Consider the following 14,310-nt stretch of genomic DNA (forward strand, 5'->3'; position numbering starts at 1 on the left):
ATTCCAGTCAAGGGCATGTTCCTCGGTTGTAGTTGGTCCCTGGCCCTGGTTGGGGTTGTGCAAGAGGCAACCAGCCGTGCCCCTCTCGTGTAGATGTTTCTCTCTCCCTCCCTCCCACTCTATCTGAAGATAAATAGAAAAATATCCTCAGGTGAGGATTAGAAAAGTAAAATGGGAACATAAATCCAGTAACCTTAAAAGTTAGGATGGGAATATAAACATTACTTCAAATTTACTTTGCTAGAAAGCACTGATTTTACCCTGGCCTAGCATCCCCTTCGTTTTTTAAACATAATTATTTTAGTTTAGCACCTTCTAGAACTCTAACTGCATCAAGTGTTCTAAAACTTTTAGAAAGTAAATTAAAAACTGAAACAAAAAGTCTGTTCATGAACACAAACTAAATAGTAAATGTCAGCTGAGCAGATTTAAAAACCTCTCAAACTCCTGTAAAACTGGGGAGCAAATGGAAAAAATGATAATCTTAATTACAGTTATTCAATTCTTATGGATACTGGCAGTCACAGAAAGGCAGCTGTGAAAAAAGCCCACAAACCCCAACTATGTTAATGAACTCTCTTAAGCTTAAAATAAATGACATAAAAACTCCCCAAACAATCTCACAAAGATGATTTAAAAAGCCACATTAATTCTATATTCCTGAGGCTGAACATAGAGCAGGAATGGACGTTTCAAAAGAATTAGACAGTTTACTCTGAAATTCACACCTAATATTAACCTCCTTGCATGATGTAAATATAAAAATAAGCCCCATTAACACCCTTTGTAATTTATTCTCTCTAAACCTCTGATAATTCCACTCCTCAACCCTAACTGGGTCCCTTCTCCAACCCCCCACACCCTGTGTAAATTCAGCACACACAGGCCTCACATATAGGCCTCCTGCCTTTTTTTCTCTAACAACTAGGACCTTTGTTCCAAGACTCGGTTTTTCACCCCACTCAATAGCTCTTTCAACTGTCTATCCCGTATATATTTTTGTTTTGTTTTCAGAGAGGAGCCTCTGAGCCTCAACTCAGTCTCTAAAAAATAAAATGCCAAAAATATCTCGAGAGACTGGAAAGGACTAGAAAGTTACACACACCACTGAAGGGCCTACAAAACGGAGTCAAGCCCGGGGATCGGGTGATTTGGCAGCCCAGGCAAGACCGGGGAACGTGGACCAGGAAGGGAGACAGCAGGGGAGCAGTTGGAAGTCCACTCGGGACCGATTCGCGGCGCTATTAAACGCCCCCCCCACTACCGGGCACACACGAATGTTTACACACTGACACAGTCCCTCCCCCAATCAACTAACGAAGCAATTAAACCAGACCCAGCGCCAGGCACGTTGCTGCAGCTCACGCTCCGCAGACAAACGGCCTTATCGCAAACAATCTGTCAGTCTAGGGTTTGGGAGCAACCCCTTCCGTTCTCGCCTCGCCACACCGGGTAACCGACTCCCTCCGGCCCCCGCAGGAGTTTGTCTAACTTATTTCCCCGACTGGCCTGTGCGTTTGAACCGTCGTGACTGTCTCTGCCCCGGAGGGCAGGGCTGGGGGCCTGACAGCCTTCGTCGTTTGACCCCCCACACTTGTTTCTGAACGAGAAACCCCCTCACTGGGAGGAAGGGCGGAGGAGCGCGGGGGGGCCGGACGGGTAAACGTTGTAACAGGTTTTATGTAACCCACAGATGAATTAATCGCCTGGCTGGCTCTGAATGCTAATACGACTGGAGTGACAATTGGTCCACCGCCCCCAAGTCCCGGACCCTCCCCCCAATTTCCATTCCGGTCTATTTACAAGGATGCCCGCTCCCCCAGCTAAGTTGCTCGGCCTCTCCCCATGCCCCCTGCCCGCCCGTGCCCGCCTCGCCGTCCCCTCCCGCGGCTTCAACTTCCCACGACTGGCACTGCCAGGCCGGGACCCCGGCTCCGGCCTCGCCGCCCCCAACCGTCCCCGGCAGGAACCCCTTACTGCGGTCTAAAGTCACTCCGGCCTCTCCCTCCTCAGACCCTCGCTTCCCACAACTGTTGTCACTCGAGCTGCTCCCTAGTTTCCATTTCCGGGCCGTCCCCGGCCCTGGAGCCTCCCCTCTCCCGGTTTCCGGGCCCCCATCCCATTTCCGGGGAACCCTTACCGTCTTCACACCCCCCACCTGCACTTCCGGCCCCCCACTTTCTCTCTTCCTAGACGCCCTCCAAGCTCCAAAGCTCACTTCCGGCCCCCCCGGCCCCCTAACACCCGCACGCCTCACCCCAGTTCCGTCAAGGGCCCTGCTCATCGCGAGGGGCCGGAGGGGGGACCCGGCGACCCCCGCTCCCGACCGGGCCAGGTTCCCCCAGCCGCCGTCTCCCTCGAGCGCCTCGCCAGTCAACCCCCGGCCCGGTCCTTCCGCGGCCCTGCTGCCGCCGGGAGCAGGCCGAGCGGGGTCCGATTCTCGGCGATGACACAACCGGGCTTCCTGGGACTTTCTGTTCCAGCTCCTCCCCTCCGTCACCCCCCATCCCAAATCTCTCGGCACATCCCCCTCCCCCCAGGCCTGGCCCCACACCTCGCAACTGCACCCCAGTTACCTAGTTGAGCCCCAAAGTCTCCGGTCCGGACTCGGTGGCGCGGCAGTAACTTCCACTCGCTCCCCCCACCCCCCCGACGGCGGCAGCGGCAGCGGCGGCGGCTCCTCGGGTCCCTTCAATTATCAGCTGAGCCGCAGCACCGCGGCCGGAGTGCGCCTCCGCCCGCGCCGCCTCCCTCCCCGCCCGTTCCAACACCCTCCGGGAACTACTTTGCCCTCCGACTGCGCGGCCGGGCGGGTCCGCGGGACGGGCGCCGCTGCCTACTCGCGGCCCATCGCATCGCCCCTCCCTCCCCTAACGCCCGGACCGACGTCCCCAGCGGCCTGCGCTCTCCTCCCGACCCCTTCCAGGGACCAGGAAGGGGAATGTGCGGCTTCACTCGGTATCCCTCCGCCGGGGTCACCCCCCGCCCCTCCGTGGTAGCAGGAACTAATTCCCTTTCGGGTCACCGGAGACCTGAGGTGGAAATCTCACGGACCCCAGTTCCCTGAGCCCTTTGGAAAAGGGGACACCACCCCAAGTTAGAAACCCCCTGTCGGCTCAAAAGCGGAGCTCGATTGAAACTAGGGCTTTGGCCTCCTGACCCCAACCAAGCCCCGCCCCTTCCTGGTTGTCTTAGCGACGACGGTGGCGTCCCAAGATGGCGTCGTGGCTGCCGGAGACTCTGTTCGAAATTGTAGGACAAGGCCCGGCGCCGAGCAAAGACTACCACCAGTTATTGGTCACCCGGTCCCAGGCAAGTGCGAGCCGCGGTTCACCCCCTCTGCCGGCTACCTACCCGCCCCGGCGGGGCCCGGAACGCCAGCCGCGCTAGGCCGAGGCTGACTGTGGCCCGCCGGAAGCGCGCGGTCCCAGCTCCCAGCCGGCCGATTTCCCTCGTCACCTCGGCCTCCTCGGTAGTCCCTTCCCGACCCCGGCCCCGCTCGTCCCCGGCGAGCTTTCTCTGCCTCCCCACAGCGCCGCCTCCCCCTCCTGCGCCCCGGGGTTCCTACCCGTCGAGTTCGCTCCGCGCGAAGAGAAAAACAGGCGTCCCGGGCTTGCGTGCCGCCTCACCTCGGCGTGGGGAGGAGGGAAAGAAAGACTCATCCAAGTGTCCCGAGGAGGAGCCGGCAGGGGAGGGGGAGAGGGACGGTCTCTTTCCCGGAGTAGAACTTAAGCCTGCGGTCCTGGCGTGCACCACGGCCGCATCGTAACCTCCTCCCTTCTAGTCGGAACGGACCGTGGGGAACGCTGCCCGTACCTTCGGGGAGCCTCTCTCTCCCGCGGAAAGTGCCCAGGGGGTGGTACGAAAATGGCCAGCGCTCCGCGCGGCGGCCCCACCCATGATGACATCTGCTCCCCCGCAATAGGACCGAGGGTCAGGTTATCGCCGGAGTCAAGGGTCCGTCGGCCTCTTTCTGTGACTCCTTGAGCAGGTGAAGGTGGGCTTCCGGGTGATTTCTTGTGCCCGTGAAATGAGGGACCTGAGCGGGGCCTCCCCCCCTCGGAACACGTTCCCGAGCCCGGCCGAGCTTGCCCCGTCCCTGAGAGAGACCCGTGCACCTTGCACTCGAGTAGATGGCACTCCTGTGAAGTGACATGTGGAACTTCGCGGGCATTTGTTTTGGCGTGGATAGTGACTACTTCATTCGTTTTTCCACGAGCCCTTAAATAGAATAGGCAGAGGATGGTCTTTGGTAGCTTCAAAAGCACCTTTTAAGATAGAAATAATACATATTTTGTTTTTTAAATCTAACATTCATAACTATTACAGGCATAATATTCATAGTACCCCGTGATAGCCTGCCAAAGTTAAATTTTTAGTTAAACAATTTTTAGAAATTTTTCATTAGTACTTCTCAATTGTTGAAATTTACGTTACTGTACAGTTTTTAGGAATAACTGTTTTCCATTCGCTGTAAGGTGTATAATCCTAATACTTCTTCCCTTTCTCACATGAGTGATTGAAACCAATAGTATCTCCTTACCTTAATTCCTACTTCATTTTTTATTTTCATCTATCTCAAGTAAGAATGTTCTAATTTTTATTTTACAGTCTTTTCCATACTGTGTCTTTTTAAAAAATTTTTGAGCAATTGTTTTCCTTGATGTTCTGGTACTACAAGTGTACTAGACTCTAACAATGTAAGCCTTAGCAAGTTGAAGACTTGTTGACCGTTTTGTTTTAGTAAATTAACCATAGGAGTGCTTCTGGCTTTAGTTTTCCCCAAGAATGTTTCTGTTGTTGATGTTCTTCAGACTTTGCTCTCTAGTCTAACTTGCGCACGTGCCTTCCTTTAACTACTCTGTTTTATGAAATCAGCGGCCCTCACTCCAGTGTTCTTAATTTTTTTCCTTCTACAGATGAAAAACTCTCCTTTATTTTAGGCCCTATTCTTTCTGTCGGTTGCTTATATATAAAATCCTTTTCCAGAGATGATCCATTTTCTTTTTTAAGCAAACTAAATATATTCACTACAGTTCTACCAATGAGAGTTCATCTCAAATCTGATTAATTCACTTTCTTTATAAAGTAAAATTTGTTGTAAAAAATAGTAAGCCAAAAAATAGTCTTTTCAGTCAACTGTCTTGAGAATATGCTATTTTCTAACCACAAGGTAATTTTTCTAAGTCTCAACACAGGAAACCGAACATCCAGTAAGAGGTGGCCTGACATAGATAAGTACTGAAAGACTAGAATTAAAATGTGTCTTATAAGATGGACTTTTTTTCTGAAGTAACGTTCTAAAACTTATTCTTGTACATTTTTTCCTCCCTTTTTCTGCCTTTATTCCCCCCAAATGTGAATTATCCAAAATATGCACTAGGTCTAGAAGGATCCTTCTTTCACTCTGAGTCTCCTTTTTATACTTTTTTACTGCTTTTATTTTTATTGGCTTTAAATCCAAGGAACTGCACATTTGATGTGAATGTGAAGGCAGGTATCCCTCTCCTTAGTCATATCACCATTGGCAAAGTCTAGAATATAAAATGTGCTGTACAAATATTTTCTTTGCTTTCTTGCTTATACAGTAACATTAAAAAATATTTTGTTGCCCTGGCCGGTTTGGCTCAGCGGTTAGAGCGTTGGCCTGCGGTCCTGAGAGAGACTCGGGTTTGGTTCCCGCTAAGGGCACGTACCTCGTACCTCGGTTGCAGTTTGTCCCGGGCCCTGGTTGGGTCGTGCGGGTGGCAGCCACTCCATGTGTCCCTTTCACGTCGATATTTCTCTCTCTTTCTCTCCCTCCCACTCTATCTGAACAAAAAATGGAAAAGTGTCCTTGGGTGAGGATTTAAAAAAAAAAAAAGCGTGTGTGTGTGTGTGTGTGTGTATACATACATATTTTTTGTTAAGGCTTACAGAGGCATTCCCAGTGAACAACTTGATGCCATGTTTTTGTTTGGGTTCTGTTTTGTTTTAAAAAGAGACTTTCTAGAACACAGCTTGGGGTCGAAGTAATTTAATGCTCAACTCTGATCTTTATAATGAAGGCTTTCAGTACACTGCTTTCTAGATCGAAGGTACAATTATTCTTACTCTAGTTTTAGAATATATGTATATACATTTGGATTCTAATTTTTGAAAACTAGTACTTCCTAAAAGTTAAGGCTGGAAAGATTCTTGGATTTTATTTAGCTTCTAAGAAAGTCGTAAGTTATGTTACTGAATGAAGATTCTTTCCTTAATTTTCATCAGCAAGTTGATATTTACTATGGGTATGCAAAATATAAGAAGATTCCTGCCTTCCAAGAATTTATCATTTATTCAACAAATAAATAGGCCAAATACTGTTCTAGATGCTCAGAAACATCAGTGAACCAAAGTCCCTCCTCCCATGAAGCATATAATATGGTGGGGAGAATATAGTTAGTCATTCGCCTTATATAAACAATTTAAATGGTTTAACTTTTGTGTCTTTTTTTAAAAATATTTATTTATTTATTTATTGTTAAGAAAGAGAAGAAGGGAGAGGGAGAGAGTGATAGAAACATGGATGCAAGAACATTGATTGGCTGCCCCCTGCATGTCCCTTTTTGAGGTGTGAGCCCACAACTGGGGCATGTGCACTGACTGGAAATCAAACTGGTGACCTCTTGGTACTTGGGATGATGCTCAATCAACTGATCCACACCAGCTGACCTTTTGTATCTTTTTTTGAAGTCCAAAGGAAAATTGCCAAGTTAATGAATAGCACAGACATTTGAAAATCTGTGAGGCCAGAGGAAGCAAAAATCACTTTAGATTGGGTGGTCCAGCAGGATGCTATTACAGGTATTTTGCTCTGTCTTCTTTGTACTCTCAAAATGGAAGTGTAGTCAGAATTAGTGGCTTAGGTTTAATGTGACACATACTGAAAAACTGCTAGAAATAGTACTCATACCCTAAGTAGATGAGAATTGGCAGATATGGCCTCCTGCAGCTAATAACCCAGGTGGTTGTCCCAAGAGCACCATCATGTTCTATCCAGATGAAAGAAGGATGAATTGGGGTCCTGGTCGGTTTGGGTCAGCGGTTAGCGCATCGGCCAGTGGACCAGAAAGTTGCGGGTTCAGTTCATCCTGGTCAAGGGCACGGACCTTGGTTGCGGTTCAGGCAGGAGGCAATAGGTCGATGTCTCTCCCCCTCCCCCCGCCAATCTGAAGACAAAATGGAAAAATGTCCTCAGGTGAGGATTTTTTTAAATAGGAAGAATTGGGTATTAGTCTTATTTTATCTATCTTCCTAAATCCTACTTGAAACTCTTAAAACATACCTAAAGTTAATATCATCTGAAAAAAAGAAATCCAAAAGCTCACTCCCCAAAAATGGAAAATCTTTTTGACATGCTTTAGAATTGTAACACTGACCAATTGAGAATGTATGTGAACCTGTAACAGAAATTGCTATCTCAGTCACTCCTGAAAAAGGAGTTTAAGAAATCTAGACTTGGTAACTATTGTTTGAGAGGCTTTGCAACAAAGAATTGCCAGTGCTGTTTGAAGCCACTGACCAGTTTTAAAGATTTAAAATTTAAGAACAGTCTAATGAAAATGTTAATACACCTGTTAAGGTACCTGTTGACCCAGCAAATCCGTACCTAAGATTTTATATCCCAAAATGCTTTCACATGTGTACAAGGATATGCGAGCAAGAATGTTCACCAAAGTAAAATAATTGTAAAAAATCTTTCCTATAGAACACTATGCAACATTTATTTATTTATTCATTTATTTATTTATTTTTGTTAATCCTCACCCAAGGATATTTTTCCATTGATTTTTTGAGAAAGAGCAACATCGATGTGAGAGAGATACATTGATTGGTTGCCTCCCACAAGACCCCAGCAAGGGCTGTGCCCTTGACCGGAAATTGAACCTGGGACCCTTCAGTCTGCAGGCTGATGCTCTAACCACTGAGCAAAACCTGCCAGGGTGTATATAACCTTTTAAAATGATGTGATGGATCTCGTATTAATTAAGTAGACCAAATAAAATCTTAACCAAGAAAAGCAAATTGCTGGGTTAAACATTGTATGATCCTTTTTTAAAAACAACTACAGTTTTATTTTGTTTTAAATACATGTTGGAGGGAAAAGCTGGATTGATTCTCTCTTAAGAATTGCTTTCACTTTTTGCATTACATAGTTCTAAAAGTTCTGATGTTTTCTACAATGAGCATTATTTTTTTATTATTATTATTCTCACTCGAGGACAGTTTTGCATTTATCTTCAGATAGAGCGGGAGGGAGAGAGCGAGGAAGAAAGGGAGAAAAAAGTCAATCGACCGGTTGCCACCCACACAACCCCAGCCAGGGCTGGGGACAAACTGCAACCGAGGTTCGTGCCCTTCATGGGAACCGAACCCGGACTCTCTGGTCCGCCGACCGAGGTTCTAACCGCTGAGCCAAACCAGCCAGGGCTACAATGAGCATTCTTTAATAGTTTATTGATTTTTATAGAGAGAAAGGAAGGGAGAGAGAGAGAGAGAGAGAGAGAGAGAGAGAGAGAGGGAGAGAGAGAGAGAGAAACATTGACGTGAGAGTGCAACATCAATCAGCTGCTTCTTACACACCCCTACCCAGGATCTAGCCACAACCCCTGCATGTGCCCTTGACCAGGAATCCCAGCAACCTCCTGGGGCACGGAGGACATCCAACTACCTGAGCCACACCAGCCAAGGCAATGAGCATTTATTTTTACAGTCGGAGAAAAGCAATAATGATTTAAAATGGATAACTCTTACTGAGAGAAGTTGCAACTACTCTGTGCACCAACTTCCACCAGTTTCACCAGCACCACGTCCCACATTAAATGTTGGGCAGCATTAATAACTGTTGTCACCAAAGATCTTGCTGTGTTTTTTGGGGGGTGGGGTGGAGTGTAAATAATTCTAATTCTACAAATTTAGAGGGAGTGCAATATAAGTTAATGATTACTTGGGAAATTTTAAGATGTTAGTGTCTAGAAACTTCTGGCCTTACATTTTTGCTTTTGTTTTAGTTTTTAATGTAAGTAATGATTATTTTGGAAAAACTAAAGGATTGCCTTCTCTTGCCTTATTACTAATGAGCTACAAAAAGATGTGGAGGATAAAACAAGGCGAGGGTGGTGCACTGAATAGATTTATTTGCCCTCCAAGAAAGCTTAGAGAATACAATGTCTCAAGTAAATTGAAATCGTATTAAGTAGATACCAGATTGCATATTTTGGAAGCTGGATGGGATGTAGTCAACTTGATATTATGATGGTATTGTCCCAGGAACCCCTAACTCATGCTTTGTTATCCACCTGTCCCCCATATAAGGTCCTCAAGACTCAAATACAGGGAGAAGATAAGCTTACTCTTTCCTTGTCCCTAATGGAAGCTTCCCTGTGATTGAACTGAATGTTTCTGCAGACTTCACTTCAAAGCCACTTCGCCCATTCTGCCCAGTGGCCACCAGCCATAGCCAAAATGTTTTCACCACAACGAGCGGTTGCTTTTAAAGTCCAATGTCAGTGCAATACTGTATTTGCTTTCATGTATTTTACCCTTCTGTTTTTTATGGCTTGACTTGCCTTCCTCTTTTCCAGCTGTCTTTCTCCCCCAGTCCCTTGTTTCTCCCTCTGTGGTTAAAAGATAGGCTTTCTCCTTCTTCACTGCATTTTCGAACTTTAGCCCCACCCTGCCAAGCAGGGTTTTGGTTTTCCCTGCTGCGCTTTCTGACAGCAGCACCTGCTGTAAACACCCTCCCGGCCCTACAGGTTCTGCCAGGTGTTTATCCCTCTGCGTTACTCTTCTAGCCCTCATATCTGACACACTTCAGAAAAATGATTCCCAGCCTGTGACACTGCAGGATGTGCGCCATTAGACTTGTAAAATCACTTTGAATCTAAAATTTCAATTCCTTTTAATTTTTTTCAAGTGGCATGTGGCACTTTTCGGAGGAGAGGGATAAAATAATACAAATAATGTGATTAAACTCTTATAAATAACAATATTCAGTGCTTTACCGTACTATAACCTGTCATCAAGTGGCTCCTAAGTGCTCATTTCAAAACTACATGACAACTTGACATAGCTCCAGACTCATCTGTTTCCAGGTGTGTCGTTCGTTCAGCCCCTGTGAGCGCCTCCTCAATCTGGGCAGTTAATTTGGGTTCGCCCTGCATTGACACAGATTTGCCTCCTAATTATATGGGGCAGTAGAGCACTTAATTGGGAGTCACTGAGTCATGGATCCTTTTATTTTTTCTGCTTGTCGGCAAGCTCTTGACCTGGGGCAAGGCACTTAATTTGTCTGGGCCCCAGTTGCCTCATCAGCATAATAAGGTTACTAGTCTAAGAGATCACTACGGGGTTTATTCCATCTCTGAAATGCTGTATTCACATTAAAGTAGTATTTTACAAGGGAGAAAGGCCTGGATTTTTTTTTTTTTTTTTTTAGGAAAATTGAGTTTGCATCGAAAATTTTATATTGGTAGCTAGATATATGGCCTGGTGTAATCTTCACCTACCAGAGGTTCCATTTCCTCATCTCTAAAGTGAACAATGAACAGTTCAGCCATTGGCTACGTCACTGATTTGGTGAGAATTAAATGTATATAAAAAAGCACTTTTGCCCAGCTGGTGTGGCTCAGTGGATGAGCATCGACCCATGCACCAAGAGGTCGCAGGTTCCATTCCCCAATCAGGGCACATGCCCAGGTTGTGGGCCCGATCCCCAGTGGGGAACATGCAGGACGCGGCCAATCAATGTTCTCTCTCATCGATGTTTCTATCTCTCCCTTTCCACTCTCTCTAAAATCAATAAAGGAAAAAAAAAAATTAAAATAAATAAATTAATTAAAAAGCACTCTAGCCCCTGCTGGTAGCTCAGTTGGTTGGAGTGTCGGCCTGAACACCAAAATGGTCGTGCGTCTCTTCCTTGTCTGGGCACATATCTAGGTTGCGGGCTCAATACCCAGACGAGACTTGTACAAGAGGCAACTGATGGATGTTTTTCTCTCACAACAATGTTTCCCTCTCCTCACCCCCCTTGCTTTCTTTCTCTCCCTCCCTTCCTTCCTCTCTCTCTAAAATCAATAAACACATTTAAAAATTTTATTCAAAAGCACTGTAAGCCAGTGTTTCTCTGAGAGGTTTCATGATCAGATATGTTTGGAAAATCCAGGATTAAATACAGTTCTATTTGCTTCTACTCTCTGGAATTTTTTAGCGCCTTTGAAATCCTGTTGCACAATGTGACTACAGAACCCATTTTTCTCTGAGCATCTCAGAAACAGGTTCTGTGGAATACTCTTTGGAAAACACCCAGCAGTGTGCCTGGTATATGGCAACAAATACTGAAAAATGTTTAAGGATTTATATTGCATTGCCTTATTCCAATGACAAATTAGTCAAACTCCACATTTCAGTAAAAATTATTGTAGCTGGCTAGTCATCTCATCACTGTTATTTTATTTATTTTTACAATCAGTTTATGTTTCCACAAGAATACCTTTTGATGTTTTGATTGGAATTACAGTGAATGTATAGATCCATTTGTGGTGAATTGACATCTTTACTATCTAGTTTCCAATCCACAAATATAGTATATACTTATTTTTGGAATTTTTTAGTTATTCTTTAATTTTACTCAATGATGTCTCATAGTGTAGAAATTGTATATAGATTTCATTAGATTTCTAGGTGTTTGAGCTCTTCTATTTTAAGTTAAATTTTTTTTTTTTTTTATCCTCACCTGAGGACATTTTTCCTTTTTTTTTTTTTTGTTCAGATAGAGCGGAAGAGAGAGAGAGAGAAACATCGATGTGAAGGGACACATCGAGTGGCTGCCACCCGCACGACCAGCCAGGGCCGGGGACAAACTGCAACCAAGGTACGTGCCCTTAGCGGGAATCGAACCCGGGTCTCTCTGTACCGCAGGCCGACGCTCCAACCGCTGAGCCAAACCGGCCAGGGCAAATTTCTTTTTTTAATTAATTTGTTTTTGTTACAGATGTAAATTTCTTTTTTAAGTTGTATTTTCTATTTGTAACTAGTAACAAAAACAATTGATTTTTGCTTCTAGTAAATTTCCTTTTATCTAGAACTTTTATCAAGATCTAATTATCTTCTAAGTGAAACAAGCCAAGCAGAGAAAGACAAATATCACATGATCTCACTTATTTGTGGAATATCATGAACATAACAGTCTGAGGAACGGGATAGTCCCAGAGACGTGAAAGTGGGGTAGACTGACAATCCCCAGAAGAGGGGTTGGGGGAAGAGATAAACCACAGAACTTATATGCATGTATGCATGAACAATGGACATGGACAACAAAGCTGGGGACAGGGGAAGGGGAGAGGGGTATCAGTGGGGGAAAAGGAGAAACATCTGTAACAATTGATTAATTAAAAAAGATCTAATGATCTTGCTAAGTCAGTTGCTAATTCTAATTTTTTATCATTCTTTTAGATTTTCTGACACATTCATGTCATCTGTGAATAATGACATATATTTCTTTCTTCCTGATCCTCATGTATTCTTTATCCTTGCCTTATTGCATTGGCTAAGACTTCTGCTAAAATACTGAAGAGAAATGATACCAGGCATTCTTTTCCTGTTCCTAGACTTGTGAGAAAGGCTTTTCTTATTTCTCTATAAAGTATAATACTTACTGTAGGTCTATAAAAATCAGATTAACAACGTGTTTTTTTTATTTCAATTTTGCTAAAAGTTTCAATTTTGAATAGATAGTAAGTTTTAAAAAAAAATACAAAAACAGCCTTGCCGGTGTGGCTAAAGGGTTGAATGTCGACCCATGCACCAAGAAGTCACTGGTTCAATTCTTGGTCAGGGCACATGCCCAGGTTGTGGGCCCGATTCCCAGTGGGGCATGCAGGAGGCAGCCAATCGATGTTCTTTCTCATCATTGTTTCTCTCTCTCTCCTTCTCCCTTCCTCTCTCTAAAATCAATAAAGAAAAAAATATTTTTTAAATACAAGACAAAAAATGATCTTTTAATTATATACTAAAATTTAAGTTTGCTGTTTTTCTCCAAATAATTCTTCAGATCAAGTACCTTGATTCCAGGACCACCATGCTCATCATACCTTAAATAACACCCATCGCTTTCCATTCTGTCGCTGTATACTTGGGCCCAATCACTTCCTGTTAGTCTCCCCACATCCAAATCCTCTCCCTCCTTTAGGTCTTACCTAAAATGCCCACTTGAATTTCCAATCAATGGGAAGATAGAAAGCATTCAATAATTATTGTGACAATTGACAATCAAAATTGTCACAAAATAAAATAAAAAAAATTTACCTAAATCTCTGTCTTGGACTATATATTGAAAAGTTTTATATCGATTGAAGAGCTAAGTGCTGTACATACAGACATGTACTGTTAAAGTGCCATAAGAAAAAAAGAGAATATTGTTTTAATCTGGAGGCAAATTCTACACAAGACTCCGAATCTGGAAGCCATAAAGGAAAGGAACGGCAGATCACATACATTTAAATTTAATTTTGTTCCGTGAATGATACTTAAAACACATTTAATAAATTGCCTGGGAGAAAATGTTAACCACATATTTACCAGGCAAAGGGTTAATATACTCTGTATTAATAAATTATCAATCCTACAAATTAATAAAATAGTCTCAGAAAAATTGACAAAGGCTATGAACAGTTACTGAAGAAATACATGACTAATAAACATACGAAAAGGTGCTTCACCTTACTAATGATCAAGGAAACCGTTTAAAGCCACAGGGTACACATTTTTTTCACTGACAAAAATTGAAACCTTCCCGGTTGAGAAGGCTGAGAGAAAGCTTCTTTGAGTGTTTGCTGCACACCAAGTCCTGAACCATGCTGCCAATGCAAAGGTGAAGTGCCTTCCCTCAAGAAGTTTGCAGGCTGGCAGGAGACGGACGGACACAGATACAGCAAGGGGGTTGGGCCGTGGCGATCTGAGCCGTCTGGTGAGAGCATTGGCGGGCATCCTGAGGAGGTCAGGGAAGACTCCATGAAGACTAGCTGTGAGCTGAGATGAAGACGAAGAGCTAGGGACAGTCATGTGAGCGAAGGATGTGTGAGCCCAGCACTTGTTCCAGGGTGAGCGATAAGTCACGTGCTATTGTCAGGACCACTGAGGAGCAGCCAGGGAGCAGATCAGGGAGTGCCTGGTAAATCAAGAATCAAGACTTGATCCAGCCAGTCAGTGGTTTTCAAATAAATAGACTAGTGAGGTTCCACAAGCATTTTATTCAAATCTCCTCTTTGTCTACGAATTTAAAAGTTG

The 14,310-nt window shown here is 44.5% G+C and overlaps 2 protein-coding genes across 21 annotated transcripts in view; one reads left to right on the forward strand and one right to left on the reverse strand.

The window, feature by feature from the left end:
* The window catches only part of TRIP12 (thyroid hormone receptor interactor 12), a 149,538-nt gene extending 146,824 nt beyond the window's left edge, over positions 1-2,714 (reverse strand). For 12 of the 20 annotated variants that reach the window (XM_036253463.1, XM_036253483.1, XM_036253481.1 and 9 more), the window contains exon 1: positions 2,577-2,714. The gene's annotated coding sequence lies outside the window, so the exon portion shown is untranslated. Of the gene's footprint in view, positions 1-1,977; positions 2,477-2,576 lie in introns of those variants that run through there. The other 8 variants (XM_036253482.1, XM_036253475.1, XM_036253471.1 and 5 more) reach the window with 3 other exon arrangements.
* Positions 2,715-3,216: 502 nt separating this feature from the next.
* Positions 3,217-14,310, forward strand: part of FBXO36 (F-box protein 36) — a 62,542-nt gene continuing 51,448 nt past the window's right edge. Inside the window, exon 1 of the mRNA XM_036254725.1 lies at positions 3,217-3,312. Within this exon, the coding sequence (XP_036110618.1) occupies positions 3,217-3,312 (96 nt within the window). The remainder of the gene's footprint in view (positions 3,313-14,310) is intronic.

Source organism: Molossus molossus, unplaced genomic scaffold, assembly GCF_014108415.1.
Source record: "Molossus molossus isolate mMolMol1 unplaced genomic scaffold, mMolMol1.p scaffold_m16_p_11, whole genome shotgun sequence".
Taxonomy (NCBI): domain Eukaryota; kingdom Metazoa; phylum Chordata; class Mammalia; order Chiroptera; family Molossidae; genus Molossus; species Molossus molossus.